Here is a 27,885-nt window from a genome sequence, read left to right as displayed (position 1 = left end):
TCATTTGTGGAGATTCCCTTTTATACTTTCATTACATGACTTTCAAACACATTACCCAGTGTGCAATTCGCCGATTTGAAAAGTGGTAACCATGGTAGCATGGTGGTAACCATGCATGGCAACCACCGCGGCGTTACGGCAGCGTTGAGTGTAGATAGGAATAGAGGTGCGGAAGACGTGGTGGGGGTATGCTTATGTACTTTTCCTTATATACAAGAGCTTTGCCTCCCCACTAGTAGATGGCGCTGACAAAAATTGCCCGATTTTACGCACACGCAGAGCGGTCTCGCGTACATGAGATTACCACATGCAAAGGCTCACGGACGGCCCGAGCTTTCCCTCCCCACTACTTGGTGCGCTGCAGTCGGTCACTTACACGCATACGGGTCCCTGTAAATGATATTCACGCACACAATCGATTCTCGCTGGCGCGCGGCGTTCCGCTATTTCAACTCATTGCCAGAATCAGAGCAATCGAGCAACTTACAAGGGGAGGTTGAGAACTCGTCGTCATCGATTTCGGCCAAATTCACAGTATATGTTGGGCTCGACTAGAACTTAAAGTGAGCCAAGTAAAAAGACGAGATGGCCAAGCGTTTTGCAGATATTATTGTTTAAACATTTTATGTGTAGTACACAAGCTTTTTAAGATTACGTGTGGAACAAATAATGGTCAGCGCAGCGGCAAGCGTTCGGATTCATAGCATGAGGCTCGTGGGTTCGATTCCGTGTGCGTGGGGTTTTTCTTTTGGTTTTTTTTTTTTTTCAATTTGGATCTCATTTACGTCGAAAATAAAATGAAATGATGTCAAATATGTAGTATCCACTCTGTTCCAGGCACAGAATCAATTTTACTGTCTGCCATTTTCGAAAGATTTGATTCTCGCTGGCGCACGGTGTTCCGATTTTGATCTTACGCGTCGATCGAGAAACTGGCAATTGTGTAGCTTGAGGGGTTGCGAAAAGCGCATACAGAAAGTAATCGAATTAGCACTAGGTGAATTTTTTTTATTCCCCAATTGTTACTGTCAAAATAAGAACTAAGTAATACAATATTATCTGCATCCTTAATTACATCATTCGAATGAAAAAGTAATTTTCAATTTTTTAGTTCTGTCATTCGAATAAGAAATTTATTTTGAAACTCCTCAATCTTAATTTTTGAGTTAAAAACCCGTTTCTGATTTTTAATATTATGATTCGAATTCAAAATTACACATATCATTTTTCACTGAAAATTTAATTTCCAGTTTTAATTCGAAGTTTTGGAACTAATTAATTTGCAATTCTGGTCTCATAACTCGCAGTTTTCCAAATCACCCGTGAGGTACTGCGACAGATTCGTTTCCCTTTATTTTACATGGTTCATTTACTTAGTTCTTATTTTGACAGTAACAATTAGGAAATAAAAAAAATTCACCTAGTGCTAATTCGATTACTTTCTGTATGCGCTTTCCGCAACCCCGCAAGCTACACAATTGCCAGTTTCTCGATCGACGCGTAAGATCAAAATCGGAACACCGTGCGCCAGCGAGAATCAAATCTTTCGAAAATGGCAGACAGTAGAATTGATTCTGTGCCTGGAACAGAGTGGATACTACATATTTGACATCATTTCATTTTATTTTCGACGTAAATGAGATCCAAATTGAAAAAAAAAAAAAACCTCAAGAAAAACCCCACGCACACGGAATCGAACCCACGAGCCTCATGCTATGAATCCGAACGCTTGCCGCTGCGCTGACCATTATTTGTTCCACACGTAATCTTAAAAAGCTTGTGTACTACACATAAAATGTTTAAACAATAATATCTGCAAAACGCTTGGCCATCTCGTCTTTTTACTTGGCTCACTTTAAGTTCTAGTCGAGCCCAACATATACTGTGAATTTGGCCGAAATCGATGACGACGAGTTCTCAACCTCCCCTTGTGAGTTGCTCGATTGCTCTGATTCTGGCAATGAGTTGAAATCGCGGAACGCCGCGCGCCAGCGAGAATCGATTGTGTGCGTGCATATCATTTACAGGGACCCGTATGCGTGTAAGTGACCGACTGCAGCGCACCAAGTAGTGGGGAGGGAAAGCTCGGGCCGTCCGTGAGCCTTTGCATGTGGTAATCTCATGTACGCGAGACCGCTCTGCGTGTGCGTAAAATCGGGCAATTTTTGTCAGCGCCATCTACTAGTGGGGAGGCAAAGCTCTTGTATATAAGGAAAAGTACATAAGCATACCCCCACCACGTCTTCCGCACCTCTATTCCTATCTACACTCAACGACGGCAGTCACGGGGGATTGCGCTAGTAGCGATAGAAATCAAAGAAATGACAGCATTGACTGAATGCCATTTAAACTTGAGTTAATAAGTTTATGATGAGCGTTATCGAAAATGGATGAGGGTTTATTGCGTAATTTGAAATTGAGTCTAAAATCAAAGCATTATCTAATGAACGATCTCTGGCTGAGAGAATGCGTTGAATATCACATTTCAGAAAACGGAGTTGTAGGTTAAGTTTGTACTGCTTGAAAGTGAAATTGGTGAATGAAAACGCTCTTATTACCGATTTTGCGTTTATACAGAGTACTCAGAAAACTATAGAAGATTTTGTAATGTCACAATGGCTCCTCAGCGACCTTCGAGAGCTGAACAACGAAAATCCCACTCTTCCTCGAAACTTGAAACAGCAAATGAAAGTCGAACTTACTGGAAAATACATGCTTCAGGTTCAGATAAATTTTGATCATACTAATCCCCGAAATTTTACTGTGCGTCAGGTTTGAAATCATAGACAGCATATATATTTCCATTGGTTTTTAGGTGGACAGCATCTGCGATGTATCTCAGTCAAAGTACAGCCAGTTACAGAAAATTCGCAATGTTTCCGAAATCAACATAAAAGCAACAGCTGTTGAAGCGCCAGCTTGGGAACCAAAGGGAAAAAGAATGCTGCAGTTACACTTGACCGATGGGATTCAAGATTTACTGGGAATTGAGTATAAGCCAATCCTTCAGTTGAAGGTAGACAGGATTGATGCAAAACATTCCACTCAAGTGTGCTAATTCGGAGGAAAATCTAATGACATCAACTTCCCACAGGAAACTTTGCTACCAGGATTTAAAATATTGATAATGGGTCCTGTTACGTGCAGAAGAGGCATTCTGTTGTTGACTCCATCGAACTATAAAGGAATCGGAGGAGAGGTTGATTCGTTGCTGAAAACAAACGCTCTTGAAAATGTACTGGCCAGGGCGGTGTAAGAAATTCTATATTCGAAAAATCTATCATTTTTGAAAACACTTGTGAAATTTAAGTCCATTCAATTTTTAGGGGCATGGAAGAAAATGAAAATCCATACGGTGAGAGTAATAAAGAAAACAATGTACCCGAACCTATCAACACATTTATTGAGGAGGATGACTTCGAAATTGATTTACATCAAATATCGCAGATCGAAATGTCTGTGAAGACTAACGAAGCTAGAGTTCAGACTGTATCTTCACCTGTGAATCCTAGTACAGGAAGAGAACTTAAATACCATTCTGAATCACCTCATCGTAATATCAGCCAATCAGCAGCAATAGCAGAGGGCAAAAAACAATCTGGAAATGACAGGAAGCTCACATCTGTGGTGGATAGTCAATTAAAACCACTGGTAGCAGAACCGAGCAATTTTATAGTGGCAAAGAAAGTTCTGGCCACTACTGCAAAGGCAGGGAACCCTGCGTGCAATTCTACAACTACCAACAATGCCCTTGCTCCAGAGGTAATTTTGGTGGACGATGACGATGACTTTGATTTTGACCAAGAGCTTGATAGAGTTATGCATAATATTGATGCGGACCGCAATAAAGAGCCAGTACTACATCTTCCAAGTTCCGTGATCGGAGTGGCAAGGAAAACACATCAGGAAAAAATAAAGAGCACGGCCTCATCGAACGGCAAACGATCAGCGGTGGGAATTTATTTTGTATTTTGTTGATAAATAATCTAACGTAAAGTTTGTTCTACCTTCACATATTTTTTCAGGACGTCTTTTCACCTCCAAGTTGCAGTCCGAAGCTGAAATGCCTTGACACTACTGCACTGAGTAAAGGATATAGAAAGATGACTGACTTTGTCAAAAAAATGCCTCCAAAGGAAGAAATGCCACCAAAAATCTGCGACTTTATATGTGACATCATCAGCGAACCAGTCAAAGGTATTGGTCATTTCAGGACGGTCAGAGGGAGAGTCACGAAGCATGGAAGTTTAAATAAAAAAGATAAAAGTTGGGATCTCAAAGCCACAATAACGGATTACACGGCTAGCCTGGATATCACCTTTTCATCTGAGGTACATATAACCATATTAGAAAAAAAGTTGATGACATTTAGAAGAACTAACACCATGAAATTGTTTCAATAAGGTTCTCGAGGATATGATCGGATTTTCAGTAGCAGAATTTGTTGCAAAAAAAAAACTCCGCAAAACAAATCCAGAGGTGGAGGAATTCCTGAGAAAAGTATTTGAATTTTTCAAACCCTACCGAGAGATTATAATTGTAGGCGGATCTATTTCAACGATCTATTTGTATTCCTCGATATCTTTGTCTTACAGGGCTTTCGCAACGCAGAAGCGAGAGTGCAACGCATGGATGCCCTTATGGAAATTGAACTACGTGAAAATGATGTTCCAAAGGTAGTAGACATCAGGGAACTCACAGAGGAGCATAAACAACTGATACAAAAGCGAGTAAAACTATTGGCTATCTGAATTTTATTCGCATTGGAAAAAGTAAAATTTTTCAAACTGTTTATAACTCATTGTACATTATCATTATATAATTACTTTAATTTTGTACTCAGGCATTAGACAAGATTAGTCCGGACTTGGCTTTATTTCAAAAGTCCTGGTCTTGCCCAATATAAATGTAGATCAATAAATAACCACCGTAGAAAAAACGAACAAATAAAAATATTTTTTTTTATTACTAGCACGATTTTCGCGTTCTTTTTACCTGACCGTTCATAGACCGGCGGGCGATAAGAACTGAAAAACGCCCGCTGCTCACAATAGCGGAAGATTTTCAATCTTTGTCGTCCGCTAAAAAATTGTTAAAAATTTTCACAAAAATCATGAATAATTATTACAAAATATGTTACAGTTGTCCAAATTCGACCGCGTAAAATAGATTGTAATGTCTTAGACTATAAAATCATTGACCGGAGATTAGTAATAAAATGATAGCATGTGCACACCAACACTGGTGAGAAAAAACTGGGTGGTAGGCCGCTCTCTCGCAGTAGCATGACAAATCACTCAATATCAAGTTAACCATCTCTATCACCGATCTGCATATGTAATATAGAGTCTATCAAACAACCGAAACTTTAGTTCGTATATCAATGTAGTAGGTTTGTTGCTACATACTGCAAATTCGTACTGCAAACTTCACACTGGGTTTGAAAAAGCCCATTTTACGCCCTTGGTACACAATATACGATAACAAGAGATTGTGATAACTTAGAAAACTTGCTTTTAATGCTTGAGATTTAATCTTGAATTGAAATAATTACTTTACAATGTTGTTAGAGTTCCAACTCATTGAAAAGGCTGATTTGCCGCACAGTCACTGATATGTTACATCTTTCATCAGAAGGCATAGTATGTTACGCATCGTTTCAAATCTGATGGTTCCCATTTGAATGTATACCGTGCCATGCTTCGCTACACAATGTTATCGTTCACGTATTTTTCAACACTGAGTTTACTCGATTTTATCAACAATTTCACAACGTTTAGTACACTTCTAACAATAAACTTCAAACGGAGGCTTATAGATTCGACAAAAAGTTCTAGGGCGCCATTTTAATTCACTCACTTTTTTCGGCACGTGATCAGTCGGCGGGACGCTATTGTTACCTAATTTGAATTTGGACTAGCATTGCGCGCGCTACTATCAATTGTTGAGGTCAAAATGCGCTGAAATGTTTAGACAAATATCTAATTTTTGATTATAAAAATGCTGTGGCTATAGTTTGTGATTGGAGCCAAGAATCGAGATACTTTTTCGTTTAATGTTCATACGTATTATGAGCTCAGGAATCCGAATCTACTGACTTAATTGATCTATCTGTCGAAATGATCGATTTATCGCGGGTTTTTCGGTTTTTGGAGCAGAAAAATGAAGACATTTGGATTGGCGTTAGTCGTAGCCCATCGATAGTTCAATCGATGGATCGGTGTTTCTCAGATCAAAATATATATGAATACATCGAAATATTACGAAAAAAAATGTATACCTTTGTATATTTTTAACTTTTGTCGGGATGAAGAAACGATCTATTATTTTTCGGTATATTTGTAGGCCTTATCGAGCTCAAAAATTCGAATCTAATGACTGAATTGATCGATTTATTGGAATGTTAAAATTGAAGAAGATCGAGAAGAAGATGAGACAGAGAAAACACATCACAAATCCAAACAACATCCTCCTAACCGATCTAAAAATGTATCATGGTCGTTTTATCTGCGGCATGTAACTATAGAACATGAATTTTATTATTATTTATAACATATAAAAGTCTTCGTAGTTTTTTTCTCTTAAGTTTTACATATTATTTTATATGTATGCTACAGCTATGTATTATTACTAAAAATCTATTTTCATACATAATTAACAAATACATGAATGTAATTGTAGTACGTCAAAAGTTGAGTTTCACTACATTATTTTAGTCATTTCAATTGCAAGCTAAAAAGAAATTAAAATAAAATAGAAGATTACATCATAAAACCTAATATCAAAGAACCTTAGTTTTGATATTATTATTATTATTATTATTTACATTTTTATCTTAAGGAACAATAAGAAAAATTTTGTTTTTCTGTTTATCACAATATAATAACTTTGTATTGTGTAGGCATTTATCAGGCGGCATTTTGTTCATTCCGAGCTTTCAATTTCTTCTTATGTTCATTATGTATTTATTTATTTGTACATATGAAATCAGAAAAATTATGATGATGGAAACGATAATATTAATGATCAAGATGATAATAATAAAAATAATAATAATAGTAGTGGTAGTAACAGCACTAGCTGCACCAGTAGTAACAGAAATATTTTAGAGCTGCCTTAATGATGATTTCGGTTTTTAACTCCTTTCCATTTTAGTTCTTTACATAAATGGTTAGTGCAGAAAAGTACAAATTGACAGAAAAATCCACTGAGCTAGGGAGAGAAAAAAAATTAACCCGAAATTTAATGGTAAATGATCATCTGGTTTTTCTGTTCTTGCAATGAGAATGGGATGCATAAAAATATATTTATCTAATCGATTGTGTTTATTATCGTATACATATGACTCTAACGTTTCCTCCATGTCACCCCATAAAGATAACATGACATTCAACTCCAGCGATGAACGCTTTGCTTTCAATGTTTACACGCACGTCAGAAATTTTGAGCGACAGGTAAGCAAGCTTGTTTTTAAGTTAGATTATTTTATTCAGGATGTTTTTTACGTTTTAAATCTCCCTTTTCTACCGTCTAGTTTATCACCCCTCACATTTCGTCTAGACTCGGGTGGCAGCTGTTGGAGGATCTCTTGTAACCCTTATTTGTTTTAAATTATCAGTCTTTTGTCATTTTATGATCAAGAAAATTAACTCTTTCCAAATCATCAACGTATAGCATTTTCGCTCTGAAGTATAACCAAAAAAACAAAACCAGAAAAAAATGTCATCTGAAGAAAGGCTCTCTATCTTTCCTACAAGGGGTGCCTTGGTAACGTTAAAATCTAGAAGAACTGCTACTATACGAGGTCACCAACTGTTAAGGCAGAAAAAAACAGCTTTGCAGTTACACTATCAATCAATTTTAGCTAAATTGAGTGAATTGAAGACAGTAATGAGCAAAGCATTGAGTGAATCATTAATATCTCTCGCCAAAGTACGTTTCGTAACAGTTGATTTAAGTGCAATGATTTTGGAAAATGTTGCGACAGATGCTTTAATCAAAATTAGTACGGCAGATGAAAATATCGGAGGTGTGAAAATTAAAGTGTTTAAAAGTTACCAAGACAAATTAGTAAACGATGTATACAAGTTTGCTGGCTTATCTAGAGGTGGCCAAGAGCTTGGAATAGCTAAGACTAATTTTTCCAACCTGATAAAATTGTTAGTTGATATTGCTGGGCTACAAGTTAGTTTCGTTACTTTAGACGAGGCATTGAGAGTAACGAGCAAAAGAATAGCGGCTATAGAACACGTGGTGATACCAAGAATTGATAATACTTTGACCTACATCATTTCGGAACTTGATGAAATGGATCGAGAGGATTTTTATAGAATAAAAAAACTCAAATTAAAAAAATTGGAAAAATTTAAGCAAGATGATAAACGAGATCACAAAGATGACGTCGAGGCGGACATTATTCAACCACCTCCGCTACGTAAATTTTCCAAGCAGGACAACCCCAAGAAAAAATGTAATTGCTGCAGCAATCGCCGAAGAGATCCAAAAAACTGATATCAGTTACATAAAACATTTTTTTAAAGAAACAAACGAGCATTCATTCACACATACAAACATACACAACAAGCAGTAACGGAGACATACCAAAAAAATAGTCAAATACTCGTGACCTGTAGATCATTATAATAATTAATAAATATTGCAACACCGTAATTAACTTGACTCTATCACCTTGAAACAAAAGATTAATTTCAAAAATTGAGGAAAATAAAAAAATATCAACAAGAGAAAAAAATCAGGGTGATAAAGTTAAGCGTCTTACTACTCTGCCTCTAATATGTTTTTATAGAATAAAAAAAAAAGGGGGCAAGAATGATAAGCTAGTTTCAAATTCCTACCTTTTCTTAATGTTAGACTTGAGTTTCGCTACCACTGTGATGTTTCCTATGTTTTCTATGTTTTTTATGGCTTCTGTAAGGACCTTGAATAATTTGTCCATTACTAACATTAGGAGTGGTAGTCCTGAGTAGGGGATGTTGCGGCGCTAGGTGATTGAGGTGATGAATTTGGTGTGAGTTGGTGGTCGTAGATCCTGCGCTGTAGCATCTGACAACAGGAACTTGAAGTCCGGTGTGAGGGTGACATTTATGAGGTGGCTGCTTGCAGGGTGGTAAACGTCGCCAAATATATACGACATTAGGCCACCAAATCCATGCCGCTGCCATTACCCCAGCTACCAAAGTTGCGACCGATCGTATAAGAAAAAGTTGGAGCAACGGCTTTGATGGTGCTTTAGGTGACGTCGATGGCTCTGGTGCCCTAAGCCAAGAATCTCTGTTCCACCATTCGTAAAAACTGATTCCAGCAGCAGTTATAATTACTGCAGCGTAAACGCAGGCAAATATTCCCATTCGCACTAAAGCTGATTTTTGTTTTTGTTGAGAGTCAATGACTGGAGGAATTTTAGCAAGAAAATTGTTACTGCGCTGTTGTCTGCTACCCAGGGTGCTAGCAGGGGTCAAAGGGTTCAAGACTGGTGAGGGGGTCACCGATGGTCGAGGTAAAAGCAGAGTCATCATTCCGGTCAACAGAAAAGACAGCCCGAAAAATATGTAGACGAACTGAGGTGCTAATACAAGGACCAAGAGTGATCTCGTGCTTTGCTGACCGACGAAACAACTTCCTGTAAAAGCAAAAAGTACAAAAATTCATTAGAATGAGTCATAGAGGAGATAAAGAGATACGATATTTTTTTATTCATTAGTGTGACGGAAGAATTTAGTTGACCAAAACGATTATGATACAAAAGTATGTTGGTGTTACACAGGATTGTGGATCAGGTGAGTAAAAAGTTGATACGCAGGGTACAGTTATGTATCCTGGAAGTAACCTCGGGTAGGATGTGAAACGCAATGGATAAAAAGTGGCATTTTATCGTGGCTGGGGTTTCGCTACTTAAGTTCTTTTCGTTGTCATTGTTGTTGATGCTGTCCTTCAGGACATAGCAGAGATTTTATTTTAAGCTTTGGACAATCAGGATCAGAGCCGCGCGTCCACGGCATCCTATATGTACGAATGCGAAAGGGAAAGAGAAACCAAAAAAGTATAGAAATGGAACAAAAGTGAGTGTTGACAAAAACTAAAATAGCTAGCGGTGCATCGCGACACGGCGAACATCAACGACGAGACTACCGGAACCGGTAAAAATATCGCGTCCACTTCATCCCGTTCGCAATTTCAACCATCAACAGTTGCAAAAACTAGTCAGTGCAGAAGACGCGCGCGACTCTTTTTCTTTTATGACCTTCCGAGACCACTGCAGTTACTACAGCGTTAAGATGTTTCAAACGGCACGCGTCTCCAGTTCCCGGATCTCGTTTATTTTCTATCTTTTTTTTTTTTACTTTCATTTTACCCAATTTATCTAATTCGTTTTTCTGCATGGAAGTCATTGCACGGAGCAGTTATGCAACTTATATTCAACAAGAAATAGTGATAGCTGGTCTTTTCAGAAATTAGGAACAAGATCTCACGGAGGCGTTGAACGTCGACGCTGCGCAACTGCAAGTAGTTGAGAAAGCAGATCAAAATGTACAGTAGACAGAAAAAAAAAACAGCAACAAAAATAAGGGAAATAAAAATATCAAAAAAATAAAACAGCTATACAGCAAAGTTCTCAACGAGCTGATATTTCTGCAGAGGCGTCGCAACTTCGAAGTCTCGACGTCGAAAGGCACGTTCTCCAATCAGATTGCACGAGCCCGATAAATTCCCGGTAGACATACGCGGGTCCCAGGCTTATCTCAACTAAGGAATCTCTCCCGACTCTCGTTCCCCGAGGGCCCCGAGAAGGTTCTGCTACAAACGTGGGGATAACTCGTATGTTACACGGTTAGATTTTTATGTTGTAATAACGTTCAAAAGTTTGATAAGAATGTTGTTGATGCTTTTCTTTCGCGCTAGATGCTACCTAAATTCTAGTTTCATTGTCAGGTATCGGTAATATCTAGAGTAAATAATTCTTTCGTCTCAACAGAAGAGATAAGATGAGAAAATGGAGATGGTGAATATAATCGAGGAAGAAAATTATCAATCTAACATGTAGAGTATAAACAACGACGACCGAAGCGAGGATGCGCCTGAGGGATGTAATGTTCGGATGATTTATAAAAACTGTCCCATACCTACGTTGGTACACCGAGAAGTTGGGTAGTAGAGAGGTAGGTATAGGTATAAAAGGTAAGAATGCATCCGACATTCAATGCAAATAAATGTAGCCAAAGACCCGCTCTACAACTTGTCACTGTCCTCAGAGCTGCCGCTGCAACCATGGCCGCAAGTATACTTACGGCAGCCAAAGGTCCAGGAACAACGGAAGCAGCAGCAACAACGAGAGTCCAAGAAGAACTCGCGGGAGTTTCTAACTCTGGACTTTGCGCGAGGCGGCAAAAATTCTACCGGGTGGTCTTATGTTGCGTAACATTCAGACGTAGACCTCATTATGAGGAACAAAGTCATCCGCAAGATAGCTTCTTGTGTATGGCGCACCAGAATTTGCAGAATCAAAACATTCTCAAATGATAAACGTTGAGGACGTACTTATGATAAGCACACATCGGTGCATGCATGCAAGCTGGCCAATTATTATTTTTAGTATCGCATAGCGTATTTCTAACAATAAGTCATTTTTATACGTCCACATACTATCTATAGAATACTGGCTAACAATAAGAAAAACTGAAAAGTAAATAAATGAATAAATAAAAGAAAGATTTATTGTCCACATGGCAAGCTCGCGGCGCAGAGGACATAACGAAGACTGGTCCCAGCTCGCGCTGCACCCCATGTATAGGAGATTTAGCAGAGGTTCGATGTTTGAATGTTTTCGCGGAGACATCGCATGGCACGATCAACGTTCAGTTTAAGAAATTCTCTTCGCTTTTGCCCGCCGCCATGCGATCCTATGGGCTACCTATGCCGCGGCACTGCGAACGCCGCCAGATGCAGTATGCAAATAATTTCCTTTGGTTGTTCGTTCACAATGCCGATCATGCTATATAATACACTGTGAGATTATACCAATACCATTACACAAGGCTGCATAATGGAGCGCGGTAGAAACCTCAATATATTTTACAGAAGCTACATCGCATGCGATCTGCTGCAGATTCGCCTATATTTTTCGTATTGTTCTTTTCGCTCTTCTCGTTTGTTAAATATCAAGGTGTATTTTCGTTGCAGTCTTCCAATTCCTCCAGGTTTAGAACTCCTTCAGTGTGCGAATTTGCTGCGCCTAAAGTAACGAACACTGTGGGAAAAAGCGCTGCATACACTGAGATCCGAATGTCGAAAAGCTCAGGAAACGAGTTTTGAATATTTTTATCACACTTTGGACAATTTGGTTTCTCAGCTATGGCACGATTCACTGACATATGAAAAACAGTCGACGAATAAAATCTGTGTGCTAGTTCTCTCATATTATATGTATGACCCACAGTCTATAAACTCCTACATTTATCTTATCGCTGTGGCTCGAAAGCATATGTTATATAGGTAGGTGGGTACATAAAGTTGAATATAGGTGCAGCCGTGACAGGGAGCATAAGCGCAGCACCAGAACTTACAATCAGAATAGCCCACATCACAATATCATGTTATATCAGAACCTGTTAAAATTTTGGATAGAATATGACGAAAAATTTGAAATGAAAAAACGGAAATGAATCAGTAGTGACATTTTTTATTCGAAAACTCACCAGTTAGCTCGTCCGCGTCGACGTCCCTCGTTACAAGTACGGCAATAGTGTGAACGGCAGGTAATCCCCAGGAAGCTACTGTACCGAGTGTCGAACATCCTTGTTGTAATCCAAAACCTTGATCTTGTAATTCCCTAGAGGTTGAATTGCCTCCAGCCAATCCCAAGGACTTCGATTTAGTCCATCTTCTTGTCGAAATACACCACCATGCGCAGACGACTACCCACCTGAAAAAGAAAAAATAAAAAAAATTAGAATAAAATAAAACATAATACCAATGAGAGTAAAAAGGAAGAGACTGAAATGTATAAAACATGAGCTGAATGATGCACATCTGTAGGTAGATACGTAGGTATATCCTATCCACACATGCACGCAAGAGTACGCATAAAAGTATGAAACGGTAATTAAATATGATAGATGACCACCGCGGTCAGTCCACACAACGAATACCTATACAGAGGATTATAACTACATGTGTATAATATACCATAGGTATACTTGCCTAATATTAATATCTGGGATACGTTAAAAGCGCTTAATTAATGCATACGGGCACAAAACTTGAAAGTATCCTCTACAGCGGGTCAGCCCCAAAAATGCTCAATAATTCTATGATACATTGTTTAAAAATGAATTCATTATAGGTACATATATAATCGTATTCATTATACCCGTAAGTGTAATATGTATACGCAGATATCATAATAATTAAATTATTATGATCGTACAAAAAGATATAGCCTCATACATTTTCAAAATCAAGAGAACGCAGATATCAGAATAATTAAATTATTATTATCGTACAAAAAGATATAACTTCATACATTTTCAAAATCAAGAGAACACTGTGACCACGTCGCGCATCCTAACAATTATTGTTATTAACATTGTATGAGTCGATATGAAAATTACATAGGTACACGATAACGCAGTAGGGGATGAAAGCATGTTTCTTTTGTTTTGTTATACCATTTCTCAAATTATTATTTTATTCGCAGTGGTATAATAAGCGGTTATTTTTTTTCTTGTTCTTTTGCTATGCTGGTTTTCTCATTTCTTTTTTCTTGTCGCCTCGGTCAGACTTTCATGGTATTTAGTTACAGCCAGCGCAGTGCAGCGCTGCATCAACTATATCTACACGATATACCTATTATGTGAAAAGGGGTAAGAGAACAAGCTTTGAAAAGCTTGTTACCGGGGCACGAGAGTAGCTCTCGCCGCGCGCGGTCTTCGGTCTGTACTTCTCTTTCTTATATACTTTCTGTTTGACGTATTTTTATTTATTTTGAAAAAAGAATTTTTTTACACAGTTCATTCTCGTAAGCTGTGAAACGCGTTGCGTGTCGAAAACAGGTTTTCTCACCCATATGTATCGTGTATGTGTAAAAAAGAGAGATGCTGCTGCTGCTGCTGCTTATGTCGCTGCTACCTGTGCTAGGAAAGGCATTATTATCTATACATATGTATGCTGCGTATACTATACATACTGTATATTAATACATCTTGGGGCTATCAGGCCTAAATTTTAAGGGATTTTACCACTTTCATCGTCCCGAGGCAACTTTGTAAGTATACGCGACATTCCGTTTTCCGTCACACCAAATAATCTCTTACGATCGCTGTGTGTGGATTTAAGCCATGCTGCATTCAGCGGTATCGCCGCTGACGACACCTGCAGATGATGCTGTATCGAAGATTTTTATGTGTGAAATCTCATGTGTTGCGTTTCTGCGAGAATTATCTCTTTTTCTAACAAACGAATGAACATTTCCTATTCCTTTCAGTCAAACATGATTATCTTTTTTCCACGGTCTCTTGGCGTTTGTTTTGTATTATTTTCACAAGCTCAATGCAGAGTACAGTATTATGCCTGCAGTACAAGCGCCGATTCCGACCATATATAATTCTCTCATTCATTCACAATCCTCGAATTCATTCTCTTTCACCTCAAACCTTTTTTTTCATCTTTTTTTCTTTTATTTTTACTTATTCGCTTATGTATGCAGAACATGCAACGCTCCTCTGTCAATCATTCGCTCTTTTTCTCTTTTTCGTATTTTTTTGAAAATAGAGAATTTCTTGGATCGACGTACACAGTGGCGGCGTGTGAAATATTTTCAGGACGTATATAATTAACATTCGAGGAAAAAAAAAATATACGTAAAAACCAAATGTCCTGCCTTCTAACAGCAACATTTGTACCACTATACTGGAAGTTGGAAGCGTTTGAAGAAAGGTATAACTCAAGTGGTAAAAAAACATGGCTACCGGTTGTCTTGGACCCTTTTCATCAAATATATGCTCACCGGCTGCCTATTGCAGTAAGACTGAAGCATCAGTTGTACCTATACATTCACTGGAACATAACTACCTACAATATCAATACTATACGTGAGTACATACATACCCTAGTATACCATATGCACGATGTACATAATACATGCATACACTAGGTGGTTCTTCTAATTCTGGTCTTTATTCGAAAACAAACACCGCCCTTGTAATACTTTTACCTATACTACGTGCAGCTTCTGCTTTATGTACAGCATTCTTTTATTATAAATTCTTTAGTCGAAATTTTCTATATTACATGCATAAAAATTACGCTACGTACGCAGAAGCAAATACTTATAACGATTTCAATTCCAATAGACGAAATTTGAGTGATTCCAAACTTCGAAATAGCACACATGACGCGGTCAAGATGATTTTAAGTGTAATAGCAGCATGTAGCAAACGTGGCAAATAATTTCGATTATTTAACCGGCATTGCACACATCAATGAATTAATTAATACATCTTCATACGTGTTTGTGTATACACATATGTATAATGTTATTCGACGTTGCCGTTCAAATTCAATTTTTTCCAATAATGATCTTCGTAGAGACATGTATAGAAAATGTTGAAGCGTACAGTGCAGTCCATAAGTTTTCGGATTCGTTTAGTTATTTTTAGGCTGCACGGTGGATGCTGTACGGGAGGGGGGATTAAAAGTACGGGTGGTCTTCGCTTCGCATTTCCGTATCGGCATACAAAAATGGGTATTTATTTGATAAAGCTAGGGAGGCTTGCAAAGCTATATTTCATAATACTTGATGAAGCGTGGAACTTGGATCACTGCTGGAGTCTCTAAGAATGAAAAAAAGTGCTTTCTTATATAAATCGCAAGTCGGTACAAAATTTGAATTATACCTTAATAGCAGCGGATGAGCGTCGAAAAGTAATAAGAAAAATGAGAAGAAAAATAAAGAAGAAAACGACGCAGCTCTCTATGTGCATTACATCTTCCTCCTTCTCGGTCGTTGCAGGGCTCGGCGGTTGCGTTGGTTCTTCGGTTCCCCGTTAATCTTTCATCGGCATCTATAATGGGGCTCGTCTCTTCACTTTTCATCTTTTTTTTTCTTCCTGTTCTCTCCGATGTTCTACGGCAACCCTGTCTGAGGTTTAGCCCCCCTGCCATTTCACCCCCCTCTCCAGATAGTCCATAACTTTTGCCTTTTAGTTCTTCCTCCTATACCTTCTCCTTACGCTCTTTCTTCTCTGAGGTGCTGGTGCATCATCTGCTGATCTCATATTCTCGTCTTTTTAACTTCTTTCAGCTGGCAACTGCTGCTGATGCAACGTCAAGTGAAGTAGAGTGAAACATAGCGAAGTCAAGGAAGGTTGTAGAGATTCAGTTCCACGTGTTCATGTTCATGTTCATGTTCATGTCCATGTCGACGTCTACGTCCAGTCCATGCCCCAAGGTGTATAATCATCGAGAAGATGAGATCTCCGGCTCTGGGTGATGCGCCGGGCTCAGGACTGGCGACTTTGTGTTTGTTTTGTTAGTTAGCGAGTCGTTATGCGCGTCCCGCCCTTCTCCTCCCCCGCCGAAAAGGCATTCCGCCCATCCACATCCATCGTTCAACAAACTCTCTCTAACCACCACATCTCATCCCTCGGATATATCCCGGTCAAAATCACATACTGCGGTACCTCATAATCAGTCTGATATTTATGCTGCTAACTGAAAATGCCAGAATAATCTAAAAATTGAAAGATTCGAAACCGCGGTCTATAAGATACGGTGGACGAGAAATACAAACAACCAAATTTGTAGATAGTAAATGTTGGAATTTTTTCTGATAATACACCCGGATTCCGCGAACTCACGAACGGTCGTCTATGGATTTCCACGAAATTCTAATATAATATTCAAATTCGGGGGTGATCTCGAAAACGGTTCGTCCAATGAAAAGACGTTTCTTTTCAACAAATACTTATCGAACAAGGCTGACCACGATACCATCGAAACATTCCCAAAAACTAATTTTATATCGTCATTTTTTAAACTCTTTTATCTTTTCTCTTCATAATCTAACACCATAACGCATAACCATATGCATATATAAGTTATCGATCATCGTCATCGTCATTGTAACGAGTTACACGATATCGTAGACGACGTTTCAAAAAAATCATAAATTTTGCTTCTCTTCTCGATGATGAAGGTAATAAAAGGGGAGGTCCGGGGTAGATGGATGGATGGATGGATGGATGGATGGATGGATGATAGATAGATAGACGGATGCGAGTCTCTGACGACGTTCGTAAATCTGAAAGAGCTGATCGACCCTGCTGCCCGTTTCAGAATTGTTGCTGGTGCTGTTTGCTGGAGGCGGTTCTTGAAAGCAACGGAGTACAGGCTGCTGCTCTTTCTCTTGTAGGTGAATACATGCATGTGTTCAATGTATAGTTCGGAGACGCTCGTTATTTGGGTGCTCAAACATAATTCTGGCCTAACTTTCTCTAACCCCATGAGTAATTCGAGGTGCGTTTTCAACGCATGCGAAAAAAAGGAACAAGCCAACCGCTGCACACGATGATTAGATTTTCGATTAGATTCTCGTAGATATACCGAATTGTGGATCGTTAACAATGCAGAGTAGTAGTATTCCAGTATAGGGGTCTGCAGGAGCAAGGACTGATTGTGAGAGACTGGAGCGAAAAGGGAGAAAAGAAGAGGGAGGAGGGCATGTCTTAGACCGGGCGCCATAATTTACATCGAGACCGATAAACATCGCACCCAGGGTCTGTGCCGCAGTCGTTCCATCGTTCGTTCGTTGGTTCGACCAAAAGCCGAAAGAAGCCTTTAGACTTTTGGGAGGTACGATGGCAACTGAACCGACCTGGTCGGTCCAAGAACCAAACCCGTTGGTTGCGTCTTTACAGTAAACGGACTCTACCAGCAGGTCTTTCGTTCGGAGTATAAAGAGAAAGGTCGAAAAAAAGTTAGAGAAGAGAGTTTGGGAATAATGCATACTTATAAGTCTTCTCTTACTCCCTTCTTTTCATCTTTTGTTCGATCTATTTTTCCGACCAAGTATCCACTCATTCCCATATTCTTTATTGCGATCAGCATTTCTATTTTAGAATAGTTTTTACGTGTTACCGTGCCCCGATTTTTCCTCCTCTATTGTACAGAAAACACACACCCAGGCTCCCGCACACAAAATAAAAATTGCACAAAAATACTCTTCGCGTTACACATGTGCTAAAATCACGTTAGTACTACAAATAACAATTGTACTGTGAGCTAGTGACGATTGTCTCTCACTACATGTACGAGGGGCAAAGTTTAACTCGATTAGCTGCGCAGTCGTTATTAAATAATCTAGAAGTTCTCCCAAGGGTCAAAGTTCAATTAGATCGCGTATAGTTGCTTGAAGATTCGCATTCCCAACGACACGACGTTCACATCTTAATGCGAGGCAAGATTGAAACAATAGGGTCCTATACGCGAATACAGCGTGCATGCTAAGTAGTAACGATCTCTTAATTCAACAGATACTGTATTATTGTAAATTACACGCGTGGAAAATTATACATAATGTACACAATGTGTATCCCCGGGGTATAATATGGTAAAGTATGATATGGTATGTTATGGTGTGGCTGACCAAGTAACCAGTTATGCATGGCATCAGAGCATCATGCGTCCAATTAGACGGAAGGGAACTGTTGAACGTAGTGTTGCACCACGAGCACCTTGTTTGAATTAATAATCGACCGTTGGCACGCTATTTATACATCGTAAATATTATAAGATATTGCAATCGTAAAAAATCTGACCAAGGAATGAAGAAAAAGCGGACTAAAAAGTGTTAGAATTTCTTTATCCCAAGTTTTTTGTTTTGTTTCGTTACCTGAGAACAATGCTAAGGATGATTCAAATAAGACTAATCGAAAATTCAATTGTATATAGGAAGCACTTGATAAATGTGAACTTCAAGAAAAAAAGGTTGTTGACATTGGTATTGTTCTTGTATTTGTTCGAATCCATGAACCGAGAGAAAATTGCTGTACCTGTGATAGCAACTAGTATTTACGATTGTAGAACGTTATTTGATTCTGTGGTTCACTCCTGGGGAAACTATTTCTATGTCGTTATCCTTATTCTCTCTCTCTCTCTCAGCATAATCATTTTCTCGTTTTTTTCTCTCCCTCCATATCATACCGGGCGAAACAGGAGTAAAATAAGAAGAAAATGTGGACGAAGAATAATACTACTGTACAAGAGAAAAAAAAATCAAAAAATGGTTAGGTTATACTCTCGACCCAAGGTTTTCTCTCTTCCTTCTTCCCCGCCTTTCGACTCTCGACTGTTTGGTGCTGTTGCTTGTTGCTGGATGCAGGAATGCCATTGACTCTCGACTCTACCACTATATTCCTATCTGGCAACAAGGTTCTCTCCTCGATCCATCTGCTTTAGTATCAGCTACGTACCCTGTGTTATTTATATCATCATCGCGTAAAATATTAATTTCAAAACTATTTTCACTTCGGTCAGTATTCTAGTATGTATATGGCGCGCAATATACTGAGCAAACAATGTGGAAAAATTTGAAAAAACGAGAAGAACAAGAGTCAACATCGACGATTTGTGAATTGCTGAAATAAATTTTTGTCGTCACGGTTTTTTATCTTCGTTGCTGATAATCTATCAGTTTGGATTTTAGTGGTGTTGAAAATTTCTCCAAACGAAAACCAAAAGGAATAGAAAGGAAAAAGAGATGGTGATTCTCGATGTAATATAATAATCGTTGGGAGTAGAAACGAATAAAATCCACCCGTTATATTCTTGGTATATAAGAAATCGGTCTCTCAACGTAAACGGGATGAGATGGGAGTCGGGTGGCTCGTTAGCGGCACGCGGGGAACCAACACTGTTGCCAGATTATTATCCCTGTATCCCGTGTGCTGTTGCTGCCGATGCTGATGCTAGTTGTGCTGCACTCATTCCCTTATACCTATACCTTTTCTTCTCCTCCTTTTCTCAACATCCACACATTGCCGCAGATGACTAGCTCTCAGAGGCTTCGACTTGAAGGCACTCGGAATTACGAATTCAATTTCTTCTTAAATTTTTTTTTTTTTTTTTTTTTTTTATCATTCACGAATTCGAAAACTCTGTTTTCCGGGGTACTTTTCATCGCCTTACAAATTATTCTAATTGGATTAAAAATACGATCAGGTATGTTGAACCTTTTGTCAATAACACGTTGACCTCTAAATAAAATAGTGCTACATGAGATCGGTCCCCATTGCAATGTTACGACAATGTTATAGTACTTTTTACCAAACAATTAACATTAGCAAGTTCCAGATTTTTTGTTTACTGTGCCGTCCCTGAGATCATCGCTAGAGTTTGTCGCGAAATACTAACTAACTGAGGATTTCCCGAACACCTGTGCCCGGGTGGTACGGGTTCGAAATGTTAGAGAAATACAGAGAATGCGAAAAAGTAATTTTCTCGCAAAACTGATCCAATTCGAGTCAATCGAGTAATACGAGGTTGATAAATATAGAGACTCACCATACACTGGCGGCGTTTCCGAAGTAATATCTGAGGAGGAATACAAGAGCGCAGTAGGGGTTAGAGAGTCCGTCCTGAGTGAGGTACTGATGCTGTTGTTGCGCTATTACCACTAGTTCTGGAGGGTGAAGAGACATCGCTGGTGTGCAAGCGACCGCAAATTTCCCGGCTGCCAAACGTATCACATGACCAACTGCCACCGCCGCGTGACATAGGGCGAGACACGCTATTGCTCTTTCTGTAATTTGATATTATACATTCAGGTATGTACAACAATGAATAAGAAAAATAAAAGAACAAGAAAACAATGGGAGATTGTTCCATTTTGTACTCTCGATTTTTGTTTTTTCTTGTTATTCGAGATCTTTTCACTTTTTTTTTTCCTCTCGTTTGATTTTTTGCACTAACCTACGGAGTCCGCGACGCCCCGAGGGTGTTGATTTTTGTACGGTTTCAGGAGAGCCAGGATCGCCGCTGCCACTGATATGAGACAGACGGTGGCCGATGCCGCTATCCAACCCTCTGTTAATCTCTTATCCTTTTGAGACCATAACACATCCGCGTCACAAGTTGCGGCACAACGACCGGAACGATTCAGAAATACGTAGAGACCTGATTTCGCATACCAGGAACATCCCAAGGGACCGTTCCCGTCGCCGATCGCCTGGAAAATTAAAAAATGAACCGTCAGTCTCGAAATGTCATTGTGTCGCGAAGAGAGAGAAAAAAAATTGAAATTCTACTGGGAGCAACCTAATTGGTCCCAGCAGATTAGAAAATTGGGCGAAACGTTGCGTATCACGTTGGATCACGTTCACGTAGAGCGATTTTTCGGGAATTTTGAATCGATCGACACCGTATTCATTTGTTCGTTCATCAATATGTTCACGTATGATATATTTATTCGTTCATTTACCTGGACTGGATTGGCGGGTCCGGGTTCGCCAGGTCCTTCCATACACATGTGTTGGTGATTGTTTTCGGGTGGGAATTTCGAGCAATTCAAAGCGGCTGGCCATGGGAAACCAAAGCCCAATAGAACTGGGTAACATCTGGCTCTAACTTGCTCGCAAAGACCCCTGCAAGGACCGATCGGCGAAGGTACCTTTTCGGTACACATCGGGGCGTACACTGAACACAGGAACAAATGAAGCTGTGCGCTGAAAATTAGAATGAAAAAAATCAAGGTTGCAGAGTTTTCATTTTTCGCGTTCATTAAAAGTACAGGCATATCGCGGATGTGTTTAATTAACCTATAGATGGCCGGATTTTTTTACTCAACTCTCCAAGATATTACAATTAGAGAGTCTACGTGTTTTAGCGGATCTAATTGTAAGTACACTTATGGTCGTTGGCTGAAGACTTGTATCGTCCGTTGATGCTATGGTGGTCAGGGTGAAGTAGTAGGTAGTTTTCAGCAAGACAATAAAGAAAATTCTTTCTCATTGAAAAATCGGTCGCTGATGAAATTGGAATTTTCTATTCAATTCACCAAGGTGCATAATCAAAATAAAATGAAAATTACCTGCATCCGTATTGAATCAAAGGGCTGAAAGTTTGCAGGGTAAAATCAGCCTCCCTTTGAATTTCATTTCCAACTAAATTTGGCATCGCCGTTACGTTATAACCAACACCACGGCACATTTCAATCCTTATTGGTTCGCATACACCATGAGTAGAGTAAATTGGCACCGAAAAGTTCATCAACACCAATAATATAGACAAGAACGAAAACGAGATAACATTTTTAAACGACATATTGCCGTTTAACCACTTTCAAGTCACTCGTTTATTCGAATTATTCCAGATATTGATACAGATTGACAGTCATTCGTCATCTGCTTTCATTAGATTATTATCACCACTCGCAGATAACCGATCGATAAAATTAACGATAATCACCCGAGGCTTGTAATTATACAAAGCGTTCCACGCACCAAACTCTACTTAGTGCCTGTCGTCAAAACCAGTTAAAAGTCAAATGAAATAAATGAAACGATCTGCGATACTGCTTTCGCTTTTTCACATCGTTCGACAGTGAGAAGGGTCTCTTGAATCACGATCTGACAAACGTTTTACCTCATTATTATGGTTATTCTCAATCTCAATGCTAAGCTAACAGTCTTTGGAAATCGAATTTAACAACTGCACTGTGGATACCAAGTGATTTTTGCACTGTTTTGTTAAATGTGAATGAGTCTAGACCACTGATTGAAAATCATCAATGAGTGAAAACGATGCACTAGGATATCGACATAATTAATCAACACGGGTGCGTTTTTATTTGCACTAGCATAAAATAGGTGATTAAAACAAAACGCTCTCGATCCGCTGCAACGGCGACGAATACTGTTTGGATATAACGATAAAATAAAGTACACGTGCTTGCAATACAATGTGGAGACCGACATAAAACCACCCGATTCGGCGACTTCGGCGCGACTGAGCGCGGGGATATTTGGATTGGGGTTCTGGACTCTAGATGGCAATGAGGACGTTGGGGGGAGCACAAGACGACGACCGTTTATCCCCTCCGCTAAATTTCCCCTACTTTCGAGCCCTTGGTGAGCCAACCAGTACGGCGTGGCGGCTCGTTCGTTCGTTCTTCTTTCTTCGTTTTTCACTCTTCTCTGCGCTACGAGATGAGATACCTCGTTAATTAAATCCCCCTCCGACAAGCAAACCGGCCCAAGTGATCTCGACACACGCGCATTCCGTAAACGCAACGTGGAAAGGAAGGGAAAAGGGGCGACGCATTAAACGAGGCGTATTCACACCTTTTCAATGTAAACGAGTTGAATAAGTACGCGTGTTTTATAGGGGGACAGCCGCGAATCAAAATTCAAAATAGAGTAACAAAAATCGAAATTCACATCCCTGTTTACCTGCAGACTTTTCTCTGATGGCAAACTTTTTTCTTTTTGTTTTACCGTCCTTTTTCTGCCATGCTTCACTATGATTGGAATTATTAATTTTAGAGTTCATATATGATTCATCGAATTCCAAGACGGCGGCTATACGTGCAAAACGTGCTGTTTTTACAGAAGTTTCTGAATCTCGTTCTGAATCTAACAATAAGCGTGTTTCGGTCACTGTCAGAATATACGTAATCGTTAAACTCGTGCTTGAATTATTTGTTTTAAATCGATCTAACGTAATATGGCATTTTACACGGAGATTATTAGGCTTTGTTTCAACTGTATTTGGCAAATACGTATTTCACATGGGTAATATGGACCGATGCCGCTCCAGCCTTTGCATTTATATTGTTTGCACTGCGTGGCGAGCCCGCAGCGCAGGCAAGACACTAATTTATGTTACCAAAAAAGGAAAAGGCTTTCCACCGCGATAATAAATGCCCTACGGCGAGGGGCTGGGCGGCTTGAAATTCTCCTGATGTAGAGGGAAGTGAGGGACGCACGGGGGAAAGAGAATATAGCGGGCCCCAATTATACCGAGAAAATACAGCCCATAAAGCCGGTCTTAACCACCGCCAAACACCGGGATGTAGGATATGATAATGAGAACCTGCTGGCTGCTGTTGCCGTTGCTGCTGCTGCACCTTTGGCTCTGAACCAGGAACAGAAGGAAGAACAAGGAGAAGAGTAGGGCTAAAACCGGGCGGCTAAAACTTATACATACAAACTCCCGAAAACAAGACAGCCGATTATACGCTCGCGTATACGGTGGGTCTTGAATTTTTCGGGTTCGATTTCTATCCAAAAATTCCCTAAATTGCAGACTTCCGAAGCGAGTGGAGAATCAATTTCGCTTGTCAGTAACTCGTTATAACCGCGTGCGTGCATTACTCGGTTTTTATTTTCACATGCATAGCATTTCTGCTATATTAAATGCTAACTAGAAATTGTGAAATAGTGCTCGAATTTAGAAAAAAAATAAAAACATTGTATGCAGGAATTAATTTTCGCATAACATCAAAGGAATAATGCGGCTTTGCGTGGCTCAAATAAATTAAACCGAACATGACGTAATGATAATAAGCTAATAAGGTAAAGTGTGTAATTGTTTGTAGAAGAGAACGCTGCACCGCGTGTAAAATATGACTGCAACAGCCTTTTTTCATTTTAAAAAAGTGATACCGACAACGTGCCGTATAATCTTATCGCGCAGTTAATCCTTCTGAAAAAAAATTCTTTAAAATTGAAACGAAACAATACATTTAGAACAACAAATAAGGGATCACCGCGCTCAATAACCGCGTTCAAATCTCTCGGTGTAGGAAATTTGCTTTTCAGTTTTTCCGTTTTTTGTGGAGTCAGCATCATTAGATCTAACAGATTGGTAAAAATGAGCATAAACGCATTTCATGAAGGCATCAACATCCCTTGAGCATTTCAAAGTTTCCCGACTATTGTGGAGGTAGCACTGCGTGACCTGTGAAGCAGATCGTTTGGAAATGAAATAGAATAATCATCATTAATGTACACAAAATATACTGATTTCCATAACTCGCATATGTATTTTATCTTATACCCGCGTTCGATCCAGTGGGCAATTTTTACCATCGCTGACGTAATCGTGAAGTCTTTTCTCGATTTTATAAATCTCATTCGGGTCCAGCTTCCAATTGATAGTATGAGTTTTGTCCATGCATGATAATTTTTCGATCCAATAATTATCGTACGCTGTTCTACGTTCTTCGTCATCTGGGATACCCAATTAAATCAATTCAAAACTTTTTCTATTTAATAAACAATTTGATGCTCTAATCTTGCAATCATAATTCACCAGCATTATTTATGCGCTTCGCTAAATTTTCACCGATTGTCGTAGCGTAATCAATTTCATTTGGAGGGACAGGCGGAGGTTCAGTCAAAACTTTTTCGCATGATGCATCGGACTCCCGGTGGATCGAGGAACCAACTTTTTCATCAAACCTCCACATATTTTCACAATTTCAATCAATTATTTCATTTTTTCAGGCGTCCAAACCGCGCATGACACAAATAATCTCATCTCTTTCGCGGCATAATTAGAGACCATAATTGACGTTCAGCACTACCGATTGGATCGGATTTGAGGCCCTGAAGTTGTCATTGAATTTTAGACCTATGCTCGACCTATGATGCTACACACTGATATACATATGTATGTATATACTCAGTGATGCTACACAATGCAATCGATCATGTGTCGCTTGAAAAGATGAGTACAGTGGGGTCTACAAACACTGCTGCATACAAACCACGATACAAACGTATGTGGTCTGGAAAACAAATCTGAACTGATCCAAGACGACGTACGTACCAATGGTATTAACTCATTGTCAGTTGAATCACATGGACTGTTCATATTATACTTACAATTAAGGATAGATGGGCAATGTAGTTGACGGTTATATTACCAATAAAAAAATACTAGGTAGTGTGGGCCATTGTCTGTTTTTTTTTTCTGTTATTGAAAGTTTGTATAGTAGATCCGCCAGATAAGAAACGGAGTGATCATAATTTTTGAACTGGGCTATCTACAACAAAGTAATCACTCGCATTATGAGTGCATATTAGCTGATTATCAGACTATACCACAGTCTGAATTGATACTTGTGATCTATCATCCCACTTAATATATTGGTAAATGGAAAAGGTTGCAGTTTCTTTTCTAGCACTGTACCCAACATTCAATTTGAACAATCACTTCCTGAAAAGGAATTCGATCGCAGAAACGTCTAGATTATCATAGGGTCCATATCTCTCAGAATAATGGGAAGAGCCTCCATCAGCGAGATTTCTTTAGTGTCAACTTACAATTTTTTTACCCGTATCCGGACTATGTTACAGAGCTCATATCTAGTGTGTACGAAGTTTGAAAGTGGTTGCCTGGACCTCAATTGAGAAGCAATTTAGAATCTTTCAATATGACTATAAAAAAATCTGTGTAGAAAGAAAAAAAAAAAATAACAGAGGTATTTAGTGAAGTAAGTCTAGTCTGATTGCTATTCTGATGAGGTCCAAAATCATGATCCTATGGGAAGCGTGATTAATGTACAATATTCAGTCTTGTCATCGTTGATGAAACATGATGAAATCTTGATGAATCGATACTTGTAGAAAAAACTGTGACTTTTATATTATATCTCAAAAAATGCAATTCGGTGTCTACATTCATTGTACCCTCACACAGTTTTTGAAGGTCTTTAATTGATTCTCGGTTCTCCAGATTTGTCTGTATTTCGTATGCCGAGAGTACCTCTGTATGATGCTTTACACCCTGTTCCATTTTTTTTTCAATCAGCGTAGCTCTAGATCCATTGTATCGGAATAAATACTCCATCTCTCTCCATCTTTAATTGTGAGTGTATGATCGGGTTATAGGTAATGGGTAGGGGTGGGAGCTACAAGATCATAAAATTGTTCGCCTGTCATTGCGTTATGGCTTAAATCCTGTACTTGCTATGCCATTTATTATCAAATATTAGAAGACAAGCCATTAATATGATAGGTTTTCTAGACAAATCTTTGAGCAATGGCAAGTATTTTAGTGTAGTCTACACCTTTTTTACATTGCTTACTGAGTTTCGTTCTAAGAACATGGGGTATAGGGACGTGGATTCTGGTACCAATGGGCGATCCATCGTCGTTTATGAGTACAATGTTATTACTATCGAACTTTGGAACATTAGGCTTTTGTTTCTGCTTCAGACCTACTAGAATTCCTTTCTTCTTCTCGCCTTTTATCGCTACCAAAACTTGGTCACCTATAATAATGGAAAAATAAGAAAGAGTCAAGCTTATCCTCACAGAATCGTTATTCTAGAAATAAACAGAATTTTTCCTACCGAGGAATCCAACGCTTTGCTTATTATATACATGAATACATCTGGGTGGTTTGCCTTCGAGCATTGCACGTTTTCCTATTTCACTGTTATCCACGACTCTCAAGCGTGTCATCTTTTGTATTTCTTGAGATACTAACGTCGTGTGGATACTCCTGGACATCAGGCCTAATCTAGAAACGCACAAAACCATTTTACCTGTAAAAGAAAGTTGGAATTTAGTTATTTGAAGGTTGATAAACTTTAAACTAATAAACTGTTGCAACAAACCGAGTAAACTAATAAAGATCTTATGCTCTATAACGATTTAGAATCCATTCGAACAAAATAGCGTAACCTACAGCTCTTTGTCGTCTGCTAAAAACCACAATTTCCTCGAAGCTGATGTCATGCGTGGCGTTGGTAGTGACGAGAGTATCCTACTTTGCCTGTAGAGTTTGGATTGGTTTGGATGTCGGAAATTTGGTAGTTAACCAGGACGGTAGGGTGGCTAAATAGCATCTTTTTATGAAATA

The 27,885-nt window shown here is 39.1% G+C and overlaps 4 protein-coding genes across 7 annotated transcripts; 2 read left to right on the top strand and 2 right to left on the bottom strand.

The window, feature by feature from the left end:
• The first annotated feature begins 2 nt into the window (after window positions 1–2).
• Window positions 3–4,974, top strand: LOC105683093 (recQ-mediated genome instability protein 1-like). 2 transcript variants are annotated; one of them, XM_012395441.3, is made up of 9 exons: window positions 3–142; window positions 2,283–2,500; window positions 2,578–2,721; window positions 2,816–3,016; window positions 3,095–3,252; window positions 3,327–3,951; window positions 4,026–4,331; window positions 4,405–4,500; window positions 4,596–4,974. In XM_012395441.3, the coding sequence occupies exons 2-9, from the start codon at window positions 2,387–2,389 to the stop codon at window positions 4,749–4,751; spliced, it is 1,800 nt and encodes a 599-aa protein (XP_012250864.2). In that variant the 5' UTR covers window positions 3–142; window positions 2,283–2,386; the 3' UTR covers window positions 4,752–4,974. The 2 variants fall into 2 exon arrangements, with proteins under 2 accessions (XP_012250864.2, XP_048506749.1); XM_048650792.1 differs by having other exon boundaries at window positions 5–135; window positions 2,276–2,500.
• Window positions 4,738–23,172, bottom strand: LOC105683022 (frizzled-4). Its single transcript, XM_012395305.3, has 7 exons — window positions 22,103–23,172; window positions 21,494–21,737; window positions 20,986–21,241; window positions 20,578–20,815; window positions 12,714–12,940; window positions 8,856–9,640; window positions 4,738–7,812 (listed from the first exon to the last, which is right to left on the bottom strand). The coding sequence occupies exons 1-6, from the start codon at window positions 22,333–22,335 to the stop codon at window positions 8,868–8,870; spliced, it is 1,971 nt and encodes a 656-aa protein (XP_012250728.2). The 5' UTR covers window positions 22,336–23,172; the 3' UTR covers window positions 4,738–7,812; window positions 8,856–8,867.
• Window positions 7,720–8,569, top strand: LOC105683095 (V-type proton ATPase subunit D 1-like). Its single transcript, XM_012395444.3, has one exon. It carries the CDS (start codon window positions 7,720–7,722, stop codon window positions 8,509–8,511), a length of 792 nt encoding a protein of 263 aa, XP_012250867.2. The 3' UTR covers window positions 8,512–8,569.
• A 3,787-nt stretch (window positions 23,173–26,959) lies between the features above and the next one.
• On the bottom strand, window positions 26,960–27,852 carry LOC105683074 (39S ribosomal protein L14, mitochondrial). Of its 3 annotated transcripts, none has more exons than XM_012395405.3 (3): window positions 27,712–27,852; window positions 27,374–27,568; window positions 26,960–27,292 (listed from the first exon to the last, which is right to left on the bottom strand). In XM_012395405.3, the coding sequence occupies exons 2-3, from the start codon at window positions 27,561–27,563 to the stop codon at window positions 27,042–27,044; spliced, it is 441 nt and encodes a 146-aa protein (XP_012250828.2). In that variant the 5' UTR covers window positions 27,564–27,568; window positions 27,712–27,852; the 3' UTR covers window positions 26,960–27,041. The 3 variants fall into 3 exon arrangements, with proteins under 3 accessions (XP_012250828.2, XP_048506752.1, XP_012250826.2); XM_048650795.1 differs by having other exon boundaries at window positions 27,665–27,793; XM_012395403.3 differs by having other exon boundaries at window positions 27,641–27,787.
• Window positions 27,853–27,885: the final 33 nt, after the last annotated feature.

The sequence above is a fragment of the Athalia rosae genome, chromosome 2, assembly GCF_917208135.1.
Source record: "Athalia rosae chromosome 2, iyAthRosa1.1, whole genome shotgun sequence".
Taxonomy (NCBI): Eukaryota; Metazoa; Arthropoda; class Insecta; order Hymenoptera; family Athaliidae; genus Athalia; species Athalia rosae.
Note: the sequence above shows the minus strand (reverse complement) of the source record. Positions and strands in the feature narration are given on the sequence as shown.

What these genes read in the sequence shown, in the direction of transcription:
- LOC105683093 (XM_012395441.3), top strand. Translation starts at nt 2,387, where the DNA reads ATGGATGAGGGTTTATTGCGTAATTTGAAATTGAGTCTAAAATCAAAG. An exon ending in ACATTTCAGAAAACGGAGTT is followed by an intron (nt 2,501 to 2,577) that starts GTAGGTTAAGTT and finishes GCGTTTATACAG; the next exon opens with AGTACTCAGAAAACTATAGA. An exon ending in CGAACGGCAAACGATCAGCG is followed by an intron (nt 3,952 to 4,025) that starts GTGGGAATTTAT and finishes ATATTTTTTCAG; the next exon opens with GACGTCTTTTCACCTCCAAG.
- LOC105683095 (XM_012395444.3), top strand. Translation starts at nt 7,720, where the DNA reads ATGTCATCTGAAGAAAGGCTCTCTATCTTTCCTACAAGGGGTGCCTTG.
- LOC105683022 (XM_012395305.3), bottom strand. Translation starts at nt 22,335, where the DNA reads ATGTCGTTTAAAAATGTTATCTCGTTTTCGTTCTTGTCTATATTATTG. An exon ending in GACCCGCCAATCCAGTCCAG is followed by an intron (nt 21,242 to 21,493) that starts GTAAATGAACGA and finishes TTAATTTTCCAG; the next exon opens with GCGATCGGCGACGGGAACGG. An exon ending in CGACGCGGACGAGCTAACTG is followed by an intron (nt 9,641 to 12,713) that starts GTGAGTTTTCGA and finishes TTGCTTTTACAG; the next exon opens with GAAGTTGTTTCGTCGGTCAG.
- LOC105683074 (XM_012395405.3), bottom strand. Translation starts at nt 27,563, where the DNA reads ATGGTTTTGTGCGTTTCTAGATTAGGCCTGATGTCCAGGAGTATCCAC. An exon ending in GCAAAGCGTTGGATTCCTCG is followed by an intron (nt 27,293 to 27,373) that starts GTAGGAAAAATT and finishes CCATTATTATAG; the next exon opens with GTGACCAAGTTTTGGTAGCG.